At 43.0% G+C, this 17,543-nt stretch overlaps 1 protein-coding gene across 1 annotated transcript in view; it reads left to right on the top strand.

The window, feature by feature from the left end:
- ANXA2 (annexin A2) overlaps positions 1–17,258 on the top strand; it is a 46,452-nt gene extending 29,194 nt beyond the window's left edge. Inside the window, exons 4-13 of the mRNA XM_088839662.1 lie at positions 2,542–2,636; positions 5,814–5,927; positions 9,034–9,124; positions 10,028–10,107; positions 11,435–11,494; positions 13,164–13,257; positions 13,839–13,934; positions 14,354–14,412; positions 15,759–15,881; positions 16,884–17,258. Of these exons, the coding sequence (XP_088695788.1) occupies positions 2,542–2,636; positions 5,814–5,927; positions 9,034–9,124; positions 10,028–10,107; positions 11,435–11,494; positions 13,164–13,257; positions 13,839–13,934; positions 14,354–14,412; positions 15,759–15,881; positions 16,884–16,943 (872 nt within the window). The 3' untranslated portion in view covers positions 16,944–17,258. The remainder of the gene's footprint in view (positions 1–2,541; positions 2,637–5,813; positions 5,928–9,033; positions 9,125–10,027; positions 10,108–11,434; positions 11,495–13,163; positions 13,258–13,838; positions 13,935–14,353; positions 14,413–15,758; positions 15,882–16,883) is intronic.
- Positions 17,259–17,543: the final 285 nt, after the last annotated feature.

Genomic DNA, 17,543 nt, shown 5'->3' with positions numbered 1-17,543 from the left:
AAGACATTTATAAATAAACAATTTTTCTAATATAAAGTTAGAGTTATAGAATATTGAGAGAGAGAAAGAGCACCTCTGAACACACTTCTGTGGGTAGCCATGCATACCCCCGTGCCCAGACATACCCTAAAGTAGTCCCCAAAGCCTTAATGAGTCTGTGAAGAAATCTATCAGGCCTGATTGAGACTAAATGTAAGTTCAAGTTCATTTTTATGTGTAAGTGTTTTGTGGAAGCAGAACTGGAGGTCATGGTTCAGATCCCTTCTCATGCTGGTGTAGAGTCCGGATGCCAGGAGGGCAGATGTTTCCATGGGTAACAGCAGCTGCAGCTGCAGCTTCCCCAGCTGTAAACTAGGAAGAGAAATAGCCATCCTGCCACGTTGTTGTTGTGAAGGTTATGTAAGATGGTTTGCATTAGGATGTTTTAGAAACCAAAGAGAATGATACAGATACAGTTCCTGACCCTCATGCGTATCGTGTGTTATTCTAACTAAAGTATTTAGAACCACACTAGGAGTCTTGTGAGGTGAAATTACTAGTTGACTCTAAATCAGTAGTTATTTGCCATTCACAGTGTATATATTTTTTTAAAATACCCTTTTTACGCTCATCATGGTGAATTTGAAAACTCTATGTAATGGAAAGGACGAAAACTTGAAATTATCTATAATCCTACCACTCAGATGATCACTATTAAAATTTTGGTATAAACTAACACAACACTGTAAATCAGCTATACTCTAACAGAAATTTTAAAAATTTATTTTTGGTATAAAGAGGTTTTTATGTTTTCTTACACATGAGCATTCATTTTACAAAAATCAGTTTAGCTTAGTCATACTGTTTTGCAACCCATTTTTTTCCTTAACAGTATATTGTGAACATTTTTTCATGTCAGTTAATACTTAATACCATCATTTAAAATGTCTATATAGTACCCCATTATAGGAACAAAAACATTTATTTAATCAGTTATTAGATATTTCCCTGTTTATTTATTATATGCAGTGCTGAAATAAGTATCTTGGAAATAATTTCATATTCAGCAGTTGGGTTTCTACATTGACACTGACTAAAGGGATAAATACAGTTAAGGTAACTGACTAACGTTGGTATGTTGTATAGTTGCTAAGTTGCATCCCAACTTTTGCCACCCCATGGACTATAGCCCCCTCAGGATCCTCTGTCCTTGGGATTTCCCAGGCAGGAATACCAGAGTGGGTTGCCATTTCCTTCTCCAGGGCATCTTCCTGACACAGGAATAGGACCCATGTCTCCTGTGTTAGCAGGCAGATTCTTTATTGCTGAGCCACCTGGGAAGCCCTAACATTTGTATAAAATCACTTAGAAATGAGTATATAAATACAACATTAAGTCTTATTTATTTTTATACCTAGAAATTCTAACTTTCTGCTTTTGATCTTTCTAACACACTTGAGAGTTTAGAGTATCTTCTCTGTCAGTCTGCTCATGACCTGTGCCTCAGAGCACGACAGTTCTGACTTTGGCAACTCCTGATTTCCTTTAGGCCAGGGTGTTTGCAATTCATGTAAGACCCTGTAGGCTGAACCACTGTGCTTGCTCTCACTCAGAAATTACCTATCCTATTATGGCAAAGGCTCTTCCTTTTATTAAACAAAGTTCATCGTCAGTCAGGAGAGAGACCTTTCACTTTCTGAATTTTTAAAATTGTGCTTTCTTCAGTTAAATGGCATGTTAGGAGTATTTCTGATGTAAAATTGGAAACTTTCAGATACCAGAAGGCATTGCTTATCTTTGTAAATACACATGTTCCAATTAAAATAGGTACTAAAATATTTTGGTGGTACTTCAAAGCTCCCAATTTAGATTTAATTTAGATTAAAACACTTACTCTTTTTAATAAAGTTATAAAATTGATTATTAAAATTGCCTATTGAAGATTAAAAGCAGTGGAACGTTTATTTTCCTTACAAAACAATTTAGTCTTCGGTAAGTAGGATTGTATTAATCAATTACGCTATTAAAATACAACTGCCATATTAAATCTGACTCATTTGTCATGACAGTTTCTATAATTATAGAAATTATACCTAACTACTTATATAGTCATAATCCTGCAATAAATATAAATAATTGTCTCTATTAATTCAGGTCACAGTTACTGTCTGTTAAATCCCCAGTTAAATGGCAATTCAGGGACCTTCATTTAAAATCCCTCTAAATCTTTGTTGTTCATTTGACTGCCGAAGCCCACAAATGCACCTCCTACTGTTGATTCCAGAAAGCAATTTATGAATAAAATAGTTTTTTTTTTAAATACAGATATTTTAGAGGTCTAATTGGACTTGAGGTTTGAGGCTGTCAGGAAAAAAAAGAGGATGTATATGTTGGGTTGAGGGTGCTGACAGAACGAGAACAAATCTTAATGTTTTGGTATTTCAGTTTAGAGAACAATATATCCATATATCAGGTTGGAAAAATAAATACTTAAACCCTTCTTTGTAAACCCAGAGGACTAGAGTATATGGTTGAGTAACTTCACAACTTGTATCTTCGTAGGTGTGGATGAGGTCACCATCGTCAACATCCTGACCAACCGCAGCAATGAACAGAGACAGGATATTGCCTTCGCCTACCAGAGAAGGACCAAGAAGGTACAGCAGGCTCAGGGCTGTAGGGCACTGCTTGTTCAATTTCAGTTCCTTAGCCATTAGTTTTTCGTTTTATGAATTCTCTTACCAGCAAGCGCCTTCTGGAACCCTAGGGGATCCAAGGTTTTCCCCTTACATCCTTGTAAGAGTTACAGCTCACACATGTGTGGCCCCTGGGGTGCTTGGAGGTCATTCATAAAGACCACAGCCTCTTCCAAGCCAGAGCATGTAGAGGCAGCAGTTCTGGAAATAGAAACAGAAAGGCTGGGGAACAACAGCAGCAGGTATCATTTACTGAATGCTTGCTTTGTCCTGGGCATGCGCTACACGAAGCCACTCATTTCATCTTCATGAGTTCTGCTGACTCTTGATAAAATGTTTTTAATTTAATCTTAGGACACTAACTTCTATTGAGTATTGATCTGACATGCATCTCTCATTAAAGTAAAAAAAAATAGATTCACTTGAGTTCTTAAGGCCTTTGGAGCCACCCGGGTTTAGTTAGTGTAGTTTATTTGGTTTCCAGGCTGTCTTCAACATGCCATGCTGCCATTGCTGAAACGGTCTTCTCTGGCGTTTTTCACTTGCTTGTCCACTGGCCGTTAAGGATCAGCCTAGCACTTGTTCATCCTTTATTTTTGTCGCAGTGTTAGGAAAATTTCTTTTTAAGGACAAGCTGCTTTATTTTTAACTTCTTGCTATTAAAAGCGTTTGATTTATTCTTGGATGATGCCATAAGCGTGGCTTCCTGCAGCTTCCGTTTTATAGTTTTCACTCATAGTTACAGTGGAGGTGAGCTGAAAGGATTCTAGAAAAGATGGTAGTCACGGTGGAGGTAAGCTGGAAGGATTCTAGAAAAGATGTTTCTACACTTGGGGTGACATGACCCCCAGTGTCCAGGGAGTTGCAGGTCAAGCCCAATCCCAACCTCTCAAACAGTTGGAAAGGACATAAATAGGAAAGCATATGGTTTCTTTCCTCTCATATGCAATAAAGCTCTTCTTCCAGCTAGACTTATACTAACCTACTGTAGTGAGGCATGGAAGGGACTGTTTTATTTCTCTTCTTTCCCAAAAGGATCTGTGAGCTGGTAGAGCTGAGTTCAGTTGAAGTAGAAGTCCCATCTCTTTGGACAAAATGCCTGTAATTGCTCCTTCAGCTGTCACTTACGGGGCGTGGTCTTCAAACCCAGTTGGGTGTGGACACACAAGTGTACATTGAATCATAGAAGCCTGGATCTCAATTTCAGATGAGATAGATGGAGAGCCAAGCTCTTGTATACCCTGCTGGAGGGAAGATACTGCAGAATCATGCTGGATTTGGTGACCTCACAGACTTTGCTGTGGGCTGGGATCAGCTCACTGTCCTGCTGATTCTTGATGTCTGTCAGCTTTGGACTAAGGAGAGTTGTTATATTTTAAAGTGAGATACATAAAATACTTAAGATAACTTTCTGCACACTTATTTTTGTTTTATTTTGCCCACACTGTGCAGCATGTGGGATCTGAGTTCCCCGAACCTGTGCCCCCTGCATTGGGAGCATGGAGTCTTAACCACTGTACCATCAGGGAAGTCCCTTGAGAGACTTTCTGAAGGAAATCCTCAAAGCAGAACCTTATTGTTTGCATAATAATGGGAAAAACCCTGTATTGTAGTCTTTAACAATAGGGACCAAGGCTGCCTGGGTAAGAGGCAAGCACGGGCACAGCTAGTAGAAGTGGACAGGCGCTGGGACAGAGGATTGATTTTAATATTTCTTTCAAGTTCGAGCAGATGCCAGGTTTCTCTATATAAGGAATGGTCGTATTTTATTTGTCAAACATATCTGGAGTTTGAGTGCAAAGCCCTGTGCTTGACAGTGTGAGAAGCAGGAAGTTGACTGCCCATGAGAAGTTTATTATAGAAGTGGAAGAAGTCAGTAGGTGCCCAGATGCTATTTGAGATCTGAACAGAGAATGGATGGAGGGAAGTGTCAAGGGTAGACTAAATTTGGAATTACCTAACCTCAAAGTTCCAAATTGGAAAATTGGTGCTATAATTGGAAGGAGTAGCTTTGAAAGTCCCCTCCTAAGTGCTAGGTGTTACTCGGACTTGGGGAAGCCGGAGAAAGTAGGTGATGAAAGGGTTGGTCCAGACTGTCTCTTAAGACCCATCTCAGTTCTTGACGTTTGTGAATGATTTGAGAAGATTCTCTGAAGCAGGCTGCACATCACCTCTGAAAGCCTGCACACACCTCTAGAGGCTAAACATCACAGATGCCATGGGTGCTGCTGGAGAGCAGGGGAGAAGAAAGAAGGAACAGAAGAAGAGGGAAAAAGAGAAAAGAAAGAAGAAAAATTATTTTAATAAGAGAGTTCAGCCATTACTCAGTGCTCATGGTTTGCAGAAGTTTAATCCCTGAGGAAGCATCTGTAAAAGCTACATTGAACTGGGATATCTGTCTACATATGTGTTGCTGACTCAGGCCTCTGACTTGAAATCAGTCAGTGGATTTTTTATGGTGACAGTGGAACCTTTAAGAAACACTACACAATGGGGAGGTTAAGGAGTGAATGGGGGGACTTTATCCTCGCTACCTCTGTCAACACCACTCCAACTTGGCATGGAAAACAGAGCTTCTGTCAATAGGTGAGGTGTTTTGCATAGGAAAACTTCATGAGCCTACTTCTAGCCACGTGGTGGCCTCTGGTTTCAACTGGAGACTTTCTGGAACCACCTCTGGCACAGTTGCACAAAGTCTTTTACAGGAAGTTATCAGCAGGCCTCGAGGGCTCTGCTTCCCTGGCAGCTTCCCACTCTGACCACCTCCTTCTTAGCAAGGCCCTTGACCCTGGAAAGGGCCCTGCCCTCTGTAGGCTGAATCGTGGGTGAGTGTAAGCAAGTTGTGAAAGGCATTCACTCATAGCTTTTGAGGCTTCGTGTGCTGCTCTGGTTTCATTTTATTTATGGGGGAGAAGGCAAAATCAGCTTGGTTTTTATCAGAGCAAGGTCTGATCTTCCAGTTTCTGACCTTTGGGTCTGGCCAAAGGGAATGCAGTTGAAGAATACTTTGACCTAACAGAGTTGTCAAAGAATCACAACCTGTTTTACAAACACAGGCCTCTATTTTTGTCTTACTAGTTTTAAAGGGACTATCGGTTACCAACCAACTTTTCCATGTTCTCGCCTGTTTTTCTGAAGGAACTTGCATCAGCACTGAAGTCAGCCTTGTCCGGCCACCTGGAGACAGTGATTTTGGGCCTATTGAAAACACCTGCTCAGTATGATGCTTCCGAGCTGAAAGCGTCCATGAAGGTAAACATGTGTAAGATGCAATCTCTGTCAAATCTGCCATTAATATTTGTGAATTACAGCTTTCTGAGTATAATTAGGTGATTTTCAGTTTTGTTGAATTCTCATTTGGAGTCATTTTGGGGGAATGAACTGAAGCTTTAAGTCTCAGGATTTGTACCAAAAATATTTCAATTACTTTTTTTAAGACTGTAAAGAAAATTTCATGATGCAGAGAAGTCAGTTACCAGCTGCTACTGCTTGGCACCTGGGCAATTGGAATACCATTTGGAAAAACTACTTCCTTGATTACACTTCCTCCTTAAAAAAGATTTGTTATGACATTAAGGCAAAAGTAAAACTCGTAGCTTTTGTTAAGTGAAGCTTAACAGAAATCTGCTGATGTTCTTTTGGTTGTTTCTTCTTCTGACCTTCTCTTTGCTGGTCCCATTGTTTGATTCGGATTTTGGGCAAAATCAGAATATCACTGTGGATATTAAGGGCGATTTCAGATCGTGAATGGTTCCTGTGTTTTCAAAGCACACACTACCGAGTGTTGTTTGTATTTTTGCAGTTATTTTGAACATGGATTTTAAGGTTAAAGTAGATAGTAAAAATTCCAGGTTGCAAGTGCTCCTGTATTTTATGTGTACCTAAAACATCAAGTGTTATATAAATGTAATAGATACAGAAACATAAACGCATGTTACAGCAAAACAGAATCCTTTTCATAAGGTGCCTGTGACACTTTGAATAATGTGTCACTGCCCTCTGCTGGTAAAGCTGGGTGAAGCCTCAGTGTAGAGGGAAAAGCTGCAGTTCTGATGTTTCATTCTAAGTCCAAGTGTGTTTTCTGTGATGCCACCATTTCTGAATTAATGGAGAGACAGACCTGTAAGCCTGTCACTAGCTAATGTTACAGTTCAGTTGTCATCGCTTCTCCCACAGAACACTTTGAAAGGGAGGCAGCTTCCCAGCCAGGCATTTCCAGGGCCCAGAAGTTGATAGCTCAGGGCTGCTATTTGCTCTGAAATCAGTTTTCTGGCTTAAGCCTAAGCTGTGCTCAGTTTATTTGGGCAGAGTTGCTCTGAGTTATCTACATAGACTATGCTGGAGGGAAGGTATAATTAAGAATGATAAGATATTAACAACACTTAAAGATTCTGCTTGATAAAAAGAACACTGAAAACACTCAGTCTTGGGACCTTTGGAACCATGGATGAACCAGCCTCTCCTAGGTTTCTTCTGACCATCATCACCTCAGATCAGTCTATCTTATTTTCTCCAAGAATTCATTTAGTTGTGATTTGTGAAGTTTTACTTGTATCTGTTACTAGGTATTAGTGACCTGAAACAGACCTGTAAGAGCTGTCCATCACCATTGTAATCTCTTGTAACTGGGTCCAGTGAAAGGTGCTTTGACTGCTGGATCTTTGACCTTGGGCCAGCTCGTCCATTAGCTATCACAGCTGAGTACCCTTCTGAAATCCATAAAGCTTCGAGTGACATTAACTGAACAATGCTTAAAAAAAATCTGTTTTGACTTCTGGCAATACCACTGGCAATATCTGCCATATGTTACAGTAGACATTGCCCTTGTGATGGGAACTGTGGACAGTCTGTGGAGAGCTTGGGCCAAGTTTGAAATTGCCAAGGTCACTTTTAAATATAGAGAAAAAACCCTGTCAGAATTTTCCTATATTAAAATGGGCATATCAGTGATGCAAGAAAACAAATCTTTGTTGCTGTACCTATTTTATATTTCTACAATGTTAAGAAATAACATTTCTTCCAATGCATGAGCTATTTTTTAGACTATATTTACATCCTCAAGATTGACAAACTGCCCCTTAAAATATCTGAAGATGCTTGGTAGTCTATGTATAATATTTATATAGGTGTTCATACAATAAGGTCTACGTAGACCTTTTGCTAAGGGAAGAAATTTTGGTTTTGCATGCACCTCCACAAATCATGATTAAAAACTCTAGTAGAAGAGGCCTTGGCTCATAGATGAGATTGAGGAATAAAATTCAGAATTAACTATTAACCTGAGGCTTAGCTCATATTCTACAAACTACTTTTTTAGGGGCATATAAACTCTAATAAGTTTAATTAATAGCTGACACACTTCTCGTGTGGATAAGTTTCTTATTGTATTAACACCTTATAATTGATTTACATTTTAAACAGTTGTAATTCTGCTTAGTTCAAAGTGATATTTCCATATTCGGAAAGATGAGTATTAGAGAATCCTGATTATTAAATCTTGACTTTGATCATGAAGCCAGCTTTGAAATACATGTTTCATTGAGTCCTTTCAAGCTATCTGGCACACCAGCTCAAAAGTGTATATATTAAATTTGAATACATCACCCATCAAATTCTCATTCCTTAATAAAGTGTTGGTGTCTGGGTTTATTTGGCACTTCATTATTTCCTTTTGCTTCTCTAAAATGCCTGAAGAGTGCATAGTAATCAAGCAAAAATGGAAGTACAAGAATGAAATTTTTAACATTAACCCAGTTTTACATTTCAAAGAGGTAAAGCTAAAAATTTTATCTTATCTGTACCTTTCCCTCGTAAAAGACTTATTTCAATCTAACAATGCTGGCCGCCAACAACAGCTCAAAATCTCTATATTCCTTTATTTTAAATTAATGAGCAGAATTATGTAATAAAGAAAATGATTTCTTATCTATGAAAATAATGGCTTATTATTAGAGGAGTTGAAAAATAAACATAGGGAGAAGATGAAGTTATTCATTTTATAAACCCATCGCCAAAAAGGGCTGTATTTTAACATTTTGGTGTATTCCATTACTGTCTCTTCCCATTTCACTATATGTTTATATATAGTAAGGAAATTTATATATATATATATATAGTTGAGCTAAAAAAAACATGCCAGTTAAACCATCTTTTATTCTAGTGAAGCTTTTTTTTTTAAAGGAATAGAATATAACATTACCTTGTGCCAAGGAATCAGTACAGATCCCTCAGGAGGAATACAGAAAGGGGCGCACTATAGACCAAACCCGTGCATGCAGTTTACCTGATTGAGTTCAGAGAAGTGGGCTAGTGGCCGGAAGGGGTTTCCCTGCTAATGTCTGTGCTGCCTGGTTCCTAGGGGCTGGGGACTGATGAGGACTCTCTCATTGAGATCATCTGCTCAAGGACCAACCAGGAGCTGCAGGAGATCAACAGAGTCTACAAGGAAAGTGAGTAGGCCCCGTTCCATGGTGCACCCACTCCACCTTGCTTCTAGGACCACTACCCTGGCCCCCTGGTCTGGTGTTCAGGGTAGGATCCCTGGATTACATATATAGAAACACCTGCCATATGGACTGTCCAGGGGTTTTCTGTAACCAGGTCACTCTCCTCCATTTCCTGATGGCCTGGGCTTTGTGATTACATCCCCCTAGAACTAGTTCAAAAGGATATATGGGAGGGAAAGCAGAGAAACAAAAGAGATCTGATGGGGAGAAGTAGAAAGTATCCCCTTGGATTTCATGTACTGAGTGCTGTCCAGTTTCTGCTGAGGAGATTCCCAGACTTGACTGTGGATCATTGTTTCAAGAGACAGCAGAACCCGTGTGCTCCAAGCAGTATAGGAGGCCAGAGGTGGAGTAAATGATGCAGCTTACCTGATATGTGATACTTCATTTCAACATAGGTGTTATTTTGAGTAGTAAAATACAAATTCATTCAAAAGTACCCTTTAATTCTTACTAGTTTTTTTTTGCCATTGTGCATTTTCTCAATCAGTATATATAAAGCACAATTGTGTGTGTGTGTGTGTGGTCCTCCAAATTTTTTTCTAAAAAAGTATAATCAGGAAGTTTGGGAAATAGTATTTTAGCTAGACAGGAGGTCCCTGATCAAAGGTGAGCTTGAGGATCCCCTGTTTGATCCTGCTCTGTGTATCCCTTGTCACTGATAATAATAATACTAGTTCTGATTTTATGAGGGTAAAATTCCTTCTTGAGAATCCACCCTCATTTTTAGGGGTACATCCATGCTGCCACAGATTTCTGCTTTTCAGAGGCTTAGTGGGCAGGGGGTGGGTGGGGTGGCTGGTTGCGTAGGAAGGAAGTGTTAAACCAGATGTGTTATTTTCCAAGTGTACAAGACCGATCTGGAGAAGGACATCGTTTCTGACACATCTGGCGACTTCCGCAAGCTGATGGTCGCCCTCGCAAAGGTTAGTTTCCAGTTCGTTTCTTTGTCCTTGCTTCCTCCAAAAGCAAGTTGCATACCTCATTTTATACTCGGGAGCGAATTAACTCAGTCCTCTGGGCCTGCATCAGAAATTCCAGCTCTATTTTGACAGTGGGTTTGCACTGTCAACTGCAGAGTTGTCAGTTTTGTATAATAGGATTTCTTATCCTGCAAAACCGTATGGTCAGGTGGACTTTGGGGCCAGAGGAGGAAGAGGCAGGTCTTAGCTCCTGGCCTGGATTTCTGTGCCAGCCTTGTGACTCAGGGAAAGTCATTTTGCCTGTCTCTGTGGTCACATAGGAGACCAGTGGGAAGTGACCCTCTTGTTTCTTTGACCTGTTATCATTTCTTAAGGGATGGTTTGCCTAGGTAGTGGTTTGCCTGGAGAGAAGGTCTTTGCTTGTTTGCCAAGGTTAACACATTAATGTAGCTGAAAGGCACTTCCCTTCTAAGTCTGAGTTCTGACCCATGTGCAGTTTAATGACTATGAGCGCTGCAAGGGAAGAGGAATTTCATCCAGGAACCCTGAAGACCAGTGGGCACACTCCATCCTGGCCACCCACACCTCCATTGCTGTCACACCTCCATACCACTCTCCCTAGCTCCCTTCTCTACCACCTGCCCTGAGTACGGCCACCTATCCATCATTTTGAAATCTACTTGTACCGTTTTACTCGTACCCTGATCAAAACTCTGCTATGTATATTTCTGCTATATCAAATACAAACTCTCAACTGCCTTCAGGCATCCTCTGTACCCTAACCCTCCCTTAGTCTTCCTCCGCAGGCTTTCCCCCTGCTCACCTCACTCCTCTGAGACTTTCCTCTTGCGTGGAGGGGCTTTCTCCCATTCCCCGGTACCACCCTCATCTGACACATCCTTTGGCTTTACCTCAGCTGTACCCCGTTGTCCATAGACTTTGCTGATGATACTACTTGACGGATTTCTTCCTTATTTTACATTTCATATCTACTTAGAGCCACAGATACTGTGTTGCTTTACCATTTATCCCATCCTTATTTCTCCTTCTGGATTGTGTGCTCTCTGAGGGTGGATGGACAGAGGGTGGATTCTGTAAGATGCTTAGCCCAGGAATGGGTACCACAGAGGGTACAGCCCCCACTTCACTGCCTCAATTATGATAGCAATCCTTGGTCTTGCCTAGACTTTTAAGTGAAGAAAAATTTTCAGAGGGTGTCCATTCAGTAAATAGTGGCTTACATGAGTTGGGGAGAAATCAACATTTTCAGTTTTAAAATGTACAAAGATATACATTTGATGTTCTTTCTCTCTCTCTCTTTTATTTTTAGGGTCGGAGAGCAGAGGACGGCTCTGTCATTGATTATGAACTGATTGACCAGGACGCCAGGGTCAGTGCCAAGCTTCTTGGTTTTATGTTTTGTTTCCTAGTCTCTGGATAGTCTATGTAGTGATCTGTCCTGTGTAACAAATTACGTCAAAACTCAGTGGCTTAGAACCACAAGCATGTATTATCCCTCAGTGTCTGTGGGTCAGGCGCTGGGAAGTGGCTTGGCTGGGTGATTCTGGCTCAGGGCTTCTCATGAGGTTGGAGACAAATTGTTGGCCAAGGCTGCATCTCTGAGGGCCTGACTGCGTCAGGAGGCTTCCTGGATGACCCACCCACGTGCCGCCTGTTGACAGGAGGCCTTAGTCTCTTTCCACATGGGCCTCGTTAAGGGGCTGTCTGAGTGTTCCCACAGCGTGACAGCAGGCTCTCCCAGAGGGAGTGATCCGAGAGAGACAGTGTCAGGCGGAAGCCAGGTGCCATTTAGGATGTGATCTCAAGAGCCACACACTGTCACTTCTGTCACACTCTGTTCATTAGAGGCAAGTCCCTAGGTCTAGCCTCCAGCCAGCAGGAGAGGATGTAGGCTCCATGTCAGGGAGGGAGAAATGTCAAAGAACCTGGGGGCTTCATTTTCACTTTCTGGGAGCCATGGTTGTACGGCCTTGTAATGCTGGCGTTAGTTACAGGATCAGCATCTGACTCACATTTCCTCGTTCAAGCTTTGCTTGTTTGGAGGAACCAGTTTCTGCCGGGTGTGCTACAGCTGTGCGTACTGGAGTGCAGTGGCTGCAAATGAACCCTAATACAGTATACAACACACAACTCTGGAAGGGGATGGTAGAGGCGTGGCCAGGGACGGGGAAGCTCACTGCCCTGGGTGGTGGGGGAGAAGACGAGGGAGGCAGAGGGCCTGCCTTCCTTTCTGGCCAAATGGAACTCCTGCTGCTTCTCATCCCATAATCACTGAGAACTGGTTGGGAAGCTGATTCAGATGACTATGAACTGCCTGCCTTTCCCAGAGGGTCGACAGCTGTCTCGATGTATTTCACAGGAGCTGAAGAACAAGGTTACTTTTAATTCTTTTTAGTTTTAAAATTCAGTATATTTCACACAGCACTTTTAGCAGGAGGTAGAAAAGGCTTTTTAATAAAGAAATGGAAGTTAGGCTTTGCAGCGCCCAGATAGTGGACGGTCACTCAATGCGTATTGGCTCCTGTGTAAGCCTTTCTCCCTCCTTCCTTGACATTCTTAGCATTACTTGTAGCCCCTAAATTTTCTAGAAACTGAGAATGTGGTTGAGGCAGCTTTTTTCCCCAGCTACATCATTTTCTCAGTCTCTAAGAAGCCCAGGGTGGGTACCTGACCTGAAGCTGTCTTCAGTAGATGGAAGGGCCACATGGAGGTGAGCTGGAGGCACTAGTGCGCATCGGCTTGTCCTTCTGTAGATGAGCAGAAGCTCTTGGTTCTTCCCATGGCCTTCAGGGAAGACTGGTTCAGCATCAGCCTCACAGCCTCGTCTCATACTGCATGTCTGTGCCTCGGGAAGACTGCTCTTAATCAAGACTTTGACATTGATCAAGAAAATAGCACATTTTTCCTGTGTCTGCAGTGCCATCCTCCTTTTTCATTTGGCATTTTAAACGCATAAATTTTTTTTTTGCATGATGTTTTTTTAATGACCCCCTCTCTGGATTTGCGGGGTTAACTTTCCTGGCTGGTTGTGCTCATAGGATCTCTATGACGCTGGTGTGAAGAGGAAAGGAACTGATGTTCCCAAATGGATCAGCATCATGACCGAGCGGAGCGTGTGCCACCTGCAGAAAGGTGGGTGCTGCTCGGGGGTGGTCTTAGAGTCCCGGGGCCTGAATGAAGGGCCCTCTCAGTTGTGTCATTGCCAGCAGGTATCTGTGTTGGGGCTCGGGTCTGCCAGAACAGAGTTCATTCTCCACTCTGTACCCTGTAATCTCATGCATTTTTCCTCACCAAATCCATTCAACCTTCTCTCCCGTTTTGGATCCTTTATTTCTCCCCTAAATATTTTCCATGTTTGGTGCCTCTTTCATAGGCTGCCTCTTCTTATCTAGGTCATTTTATCTTGCCATATTTTTTGACATAATGGACTTGGCTGGGTGCTATGTACTGTTTCTTGTAGCTTAGATAAAATGGGTTCCACTCTATAGAAATGAAGATGGTCAAAATACATGCCCTGGGCTGTGCCATTCAGGACAGATGCATGGTAGGGCTGTCCCAGGGCAACTGGTGCAGTGTTGGCCCTGGTTCACAAGGCAGTCCCTAACCCCTAGAGTGCTGTGATGATCCGTGTGTATGTGATGTGTAACTCTGTGTGACCATTGACAGCTCTCTTAGTGGCTCTGTTACAATAATTGTTTTTTGCTTTTCTTTAGTGTTTGAAAGGTACAAGAGCTACAGCCCTTATGACATGCTGGAGAGCATCAAGAAGGAGGTCAAAGGAGACCTGGAAAATGCCTTTCTGAATCTGGGTAAGCAAGTGTGCACACACACACACTCCACCCCCACCCCGCCACTGCCCCATCCTAGTGGACGTGAGTCCACTATGCTGAAGCAGAGAAGTAATGAATGACCATCCTGATAATTGAGGTGGCTTTGGGAAGTGTGACTTGTTTACATGTTGTAGGTACTTTCATGATCTTCACTGTATGAATTTAAGATGTGGGACTGAAGAAGGGCTTACATTGGTAGAATGGAGAGCTGCCCAGGCAGAATAAGATAACCAGGGAAACGGCTCTCTCCCTGGGGGCAACAGACATATGTGTGTCAGTTTCTGTGGCCCTCAGACTCCCCTGATTTGGGAGCGCTCAGGGCTTTAGAGGATTCCCGGTTTTCCCTGAGCATTTCCCATTGTGCAGTGCATTTGCTGACCCTTTGCTTCTCCTCACAGTCCAGTGCATTCAGAACAAGCCCCTGTATTTTGCTGACAGACTGTATGACTCCATGAAGGTAAGAGCAGCCTGCTGAGAGGTCCATGTTTCCACACTAGGCTTTTCTTTCTTTGTGGCCCAAGCAGCTGCTGCTGCTGCTGCTGCTGCTAAGTCACTTCAGTCGTGTCCGACTCTGTGTGACCCCATAGACGGAAGCCCACCAGGCTCCCCCATCCCTAGGATTCTCCAGGCAAGAGTCTCCTTAATTAGTGGATGGCGGAAGAGACCCCATTGTCTCGGTGACCACACTGGTCAGCTGTACTTGCACCTGACAGACGAAAACCCACAATCCAGTGGTTTTCAGTCTTCTGCTTCTCCCAGTTATTTCAATGCGTTTTTTGTGGACAGGTAGAAAACAGAGTGCCACAGGACAGAAAATGCCAGATAGTGATCCCATTAGATTCCTGCTCAGATTTCTCAGTGATTCCCTCCTGGTGCCCCAGAGTGAGGATGGGCAAGGAAGAGAGAAGTTATTAAGCAATCACTGTGCAATAGGCATTGTGCTGCTGACTTCACCTTAAGTCATTACTGAAAATCCTATGGGGCTTGTGTGGCCATCTTCGCTCTAGAGGAGGAGAATGGAGCTTGGAAAGCTTTCAGCTTGCTTGAGGTTGCATAGCCAGACTTGAACTTGGGTCTGTATGAGTCCAAAGCCAGCCCTGCAATTTTCCCTTCAGTGGCCATCTCTTCCCACAGTCCCATCCCCTTTCCACTTGTCACATGTGCCTCGTGCTTTCTGGCTTCCAAGCCCTTGCCACCTCTTCCTGGGCCACCCTCTTATCCACATGGCCTCTCTTCCCTTTCCCCTTAGGTTCCATGTCACATTTGACCTGTTCTCTGGTGTAAGATTCTGGAAGTAAACTCAGTGGTCCTTATTGTTTGTACCATTCATGATGGCACAGAGCTGTGGTGAACGTGGTTATGTGTGCTCCCCGAGCCCCCAAGAGCCAGGAGCTTTGTGTTACATGTGTGAACTCACATGCTTTAACTCTGAGCCTTGCAGTGATTAGTGCTCAGTTCACGTTTGTTAAATGCATGGTGTGGAGGGGTTTGTGCCACGGGTGTGTTTGGAATTCCAAGATGTTAATTGTTCTTTAGGGAGTAGTTTCACTGTTATCATTATAATCTCTTAGGGCACCGTCAAGAACCTAGATCAGTTCCATGTGCAGGAGAACCGCCTAGACTTTTTTTTTTTTTTCTGTGCAGCAGGCAGGATCTTAGTTCCCCAATCAGGGATTGAACCCCTGCCCCCTGAGTTGGGAACTTGGTGTCTTAACCACTGAATCACCAAGTCCCCGCGAGACTCCTTTATAATGACTGACATTGTCAGTGAATTGTAACTTGGACTATGAATTTGATTTTCAGGGCAAGGGCACTCGTGACAAGGTCCTGATTAGAATCATGGTCTCACGCAGTGAAGTGGACATGTTGAAAATTAGATCTGAATTCAAGAAAAAGTACGGCAAGTCCCTGTACTACTACATTCAGGTAAGGCCCCACCTGGCCATCAGAGGGCTGGGGTCCCCGGCAGGGGTCTGTCAGAACAATGGCAAAATGGTGGTTTTCTGTTTCCTAACTCCCCTGGGAAGAGATGCTACTCATCAAATATCAGGGGTTTATTCTCAAAGTGCTATTACGACGTGTCCTGGAAAGTTAAAGAATCAGGCAAATATTTTATATTTCCCACACCTATTCTACAGTGATAGTTGGTGTTCATGACAGTGATCCTGTAAGACTTGCTGACATCTTGAAAAGACTTCAGTCAGTTCAAACTGCATTTTATTATATTTCCATTTCTTGAAACTCCTCTGTGATAAGCCTGGGCAACATTTCCTCACTGAGAAACCCCGTCTCTTCCCCTGGTTTAGCCTGTCCCTATTTTGGAGGGATGGAGCATCCTTTCATAAGCACTGATTGCAGTCACCATGATCCCTCCCACTGTGTTTAGTTCAGACATATGTTGCAAACCCCTTTTTCTGAAAGATCCTGAAAACGTCAGAGGCATGTCAGTGGTCACCAGGGATGAATTCAGAGCTGAGTTCACTACAACTAGGTTTCATAGGGCATATGTTTAAAATTCTGGGGCCATTTAGACTCTAAGTAATTATTTCCTTAATCTATCAGCTAGTTCCCACGTGACGTTAAAAGTCCACAAAACAACACAGGGAGACAGGAAGGGGCCTCATGTCTTCCCTGGAAGGGTGCAGGCCAGGGAGAGAGAGGGTGGTGTCTGCAGGACCTCAGTGCAAGGGGAGCAGACCAGGTTCTGTCCTCTGGTCACTTAACGTGTTAATCCCTGGAACCCCCTGTTCTCTACGCTTGTGGCAGTAATCCCCCTGGACCACTCTCTGAGGATCCTCTGATGGTCTGGGGGCATCTGGGCAGGTCCCACAGGGCCTCCATGTGCCGTGGGCCTCTTTGTCTGTTCCTGCAGAATTTGGATCTTTCTCCTGACCCAGAATTTCTTTTTTTCTCCTCGGCCATTTGTAGCAAGACACCAAGGGCGACTACCAGAAAGCACTGCTGTACCTGTGTGGTGGGGATGACTGAACCCCTGCGCCGGCCCGAGCGTCCAGGACGGCTGCTCCGTGCTCCAGCTAACATTTCTTCACAGTCAGCTTGCGGCTAACAGCCCCCTGTACCCATCCCTGGGAGGATGACCTTAGCGCTGCCCATCCCACCCGCTCTTTTGTTAGTTTAGTTTCCTATGCATTACCTGGCTTTCCCGGCTAGTCCCTCTTTATAGCCAAAGAAATGAACATTCCAAGGATTTGGAAGTGAAATCTATGATGTGAAACACTTTGCCTCTCGAGTACTGTGTCATAAACAGATGAATAAACTGAATTTTTACTTTAGAAACAGGTACCTGTGAACCTTGCTCTCAGTTCATTGTTTCAAAACCAGACATGCTTCAGGGTTGTCTTGTTCAGCTGGTAAGGCTGTCCTCTCGAGGAAGAAAGCTCTTGAAAGGAGCTGTCCAATATGGTAGCTACTATCCAGCTGTGGCTGTTTACATTTACATTTATTTAAATGAAATAATTTAAAAATTGAATTCCTCAATCATGCTATCGACATTTCAAATAATCAGTGTCCATATGTGGTTAGCACCGAGTGTATTGGAACAGCACAGGCAGCATATCAAAAGTGGAT

Source organism: Moschus berezovskii, chromosome 9, assembly GCF_049115385.1.
Source record: "Moschus berezovskii isolate FMDL1 chromosome 9, NW_MosBer_1.0, whole genome shotgun sequence".
Classification (NCBI taxonomy): Eukaryota; Metazoa; Chordata; class Mammalia; order Artiodactyla; family Moschidae; genus Moschus; species Moschus berezovskii.
This window is presented reverse-complemented; position numbering and strand designations above follow the sequence as displayed.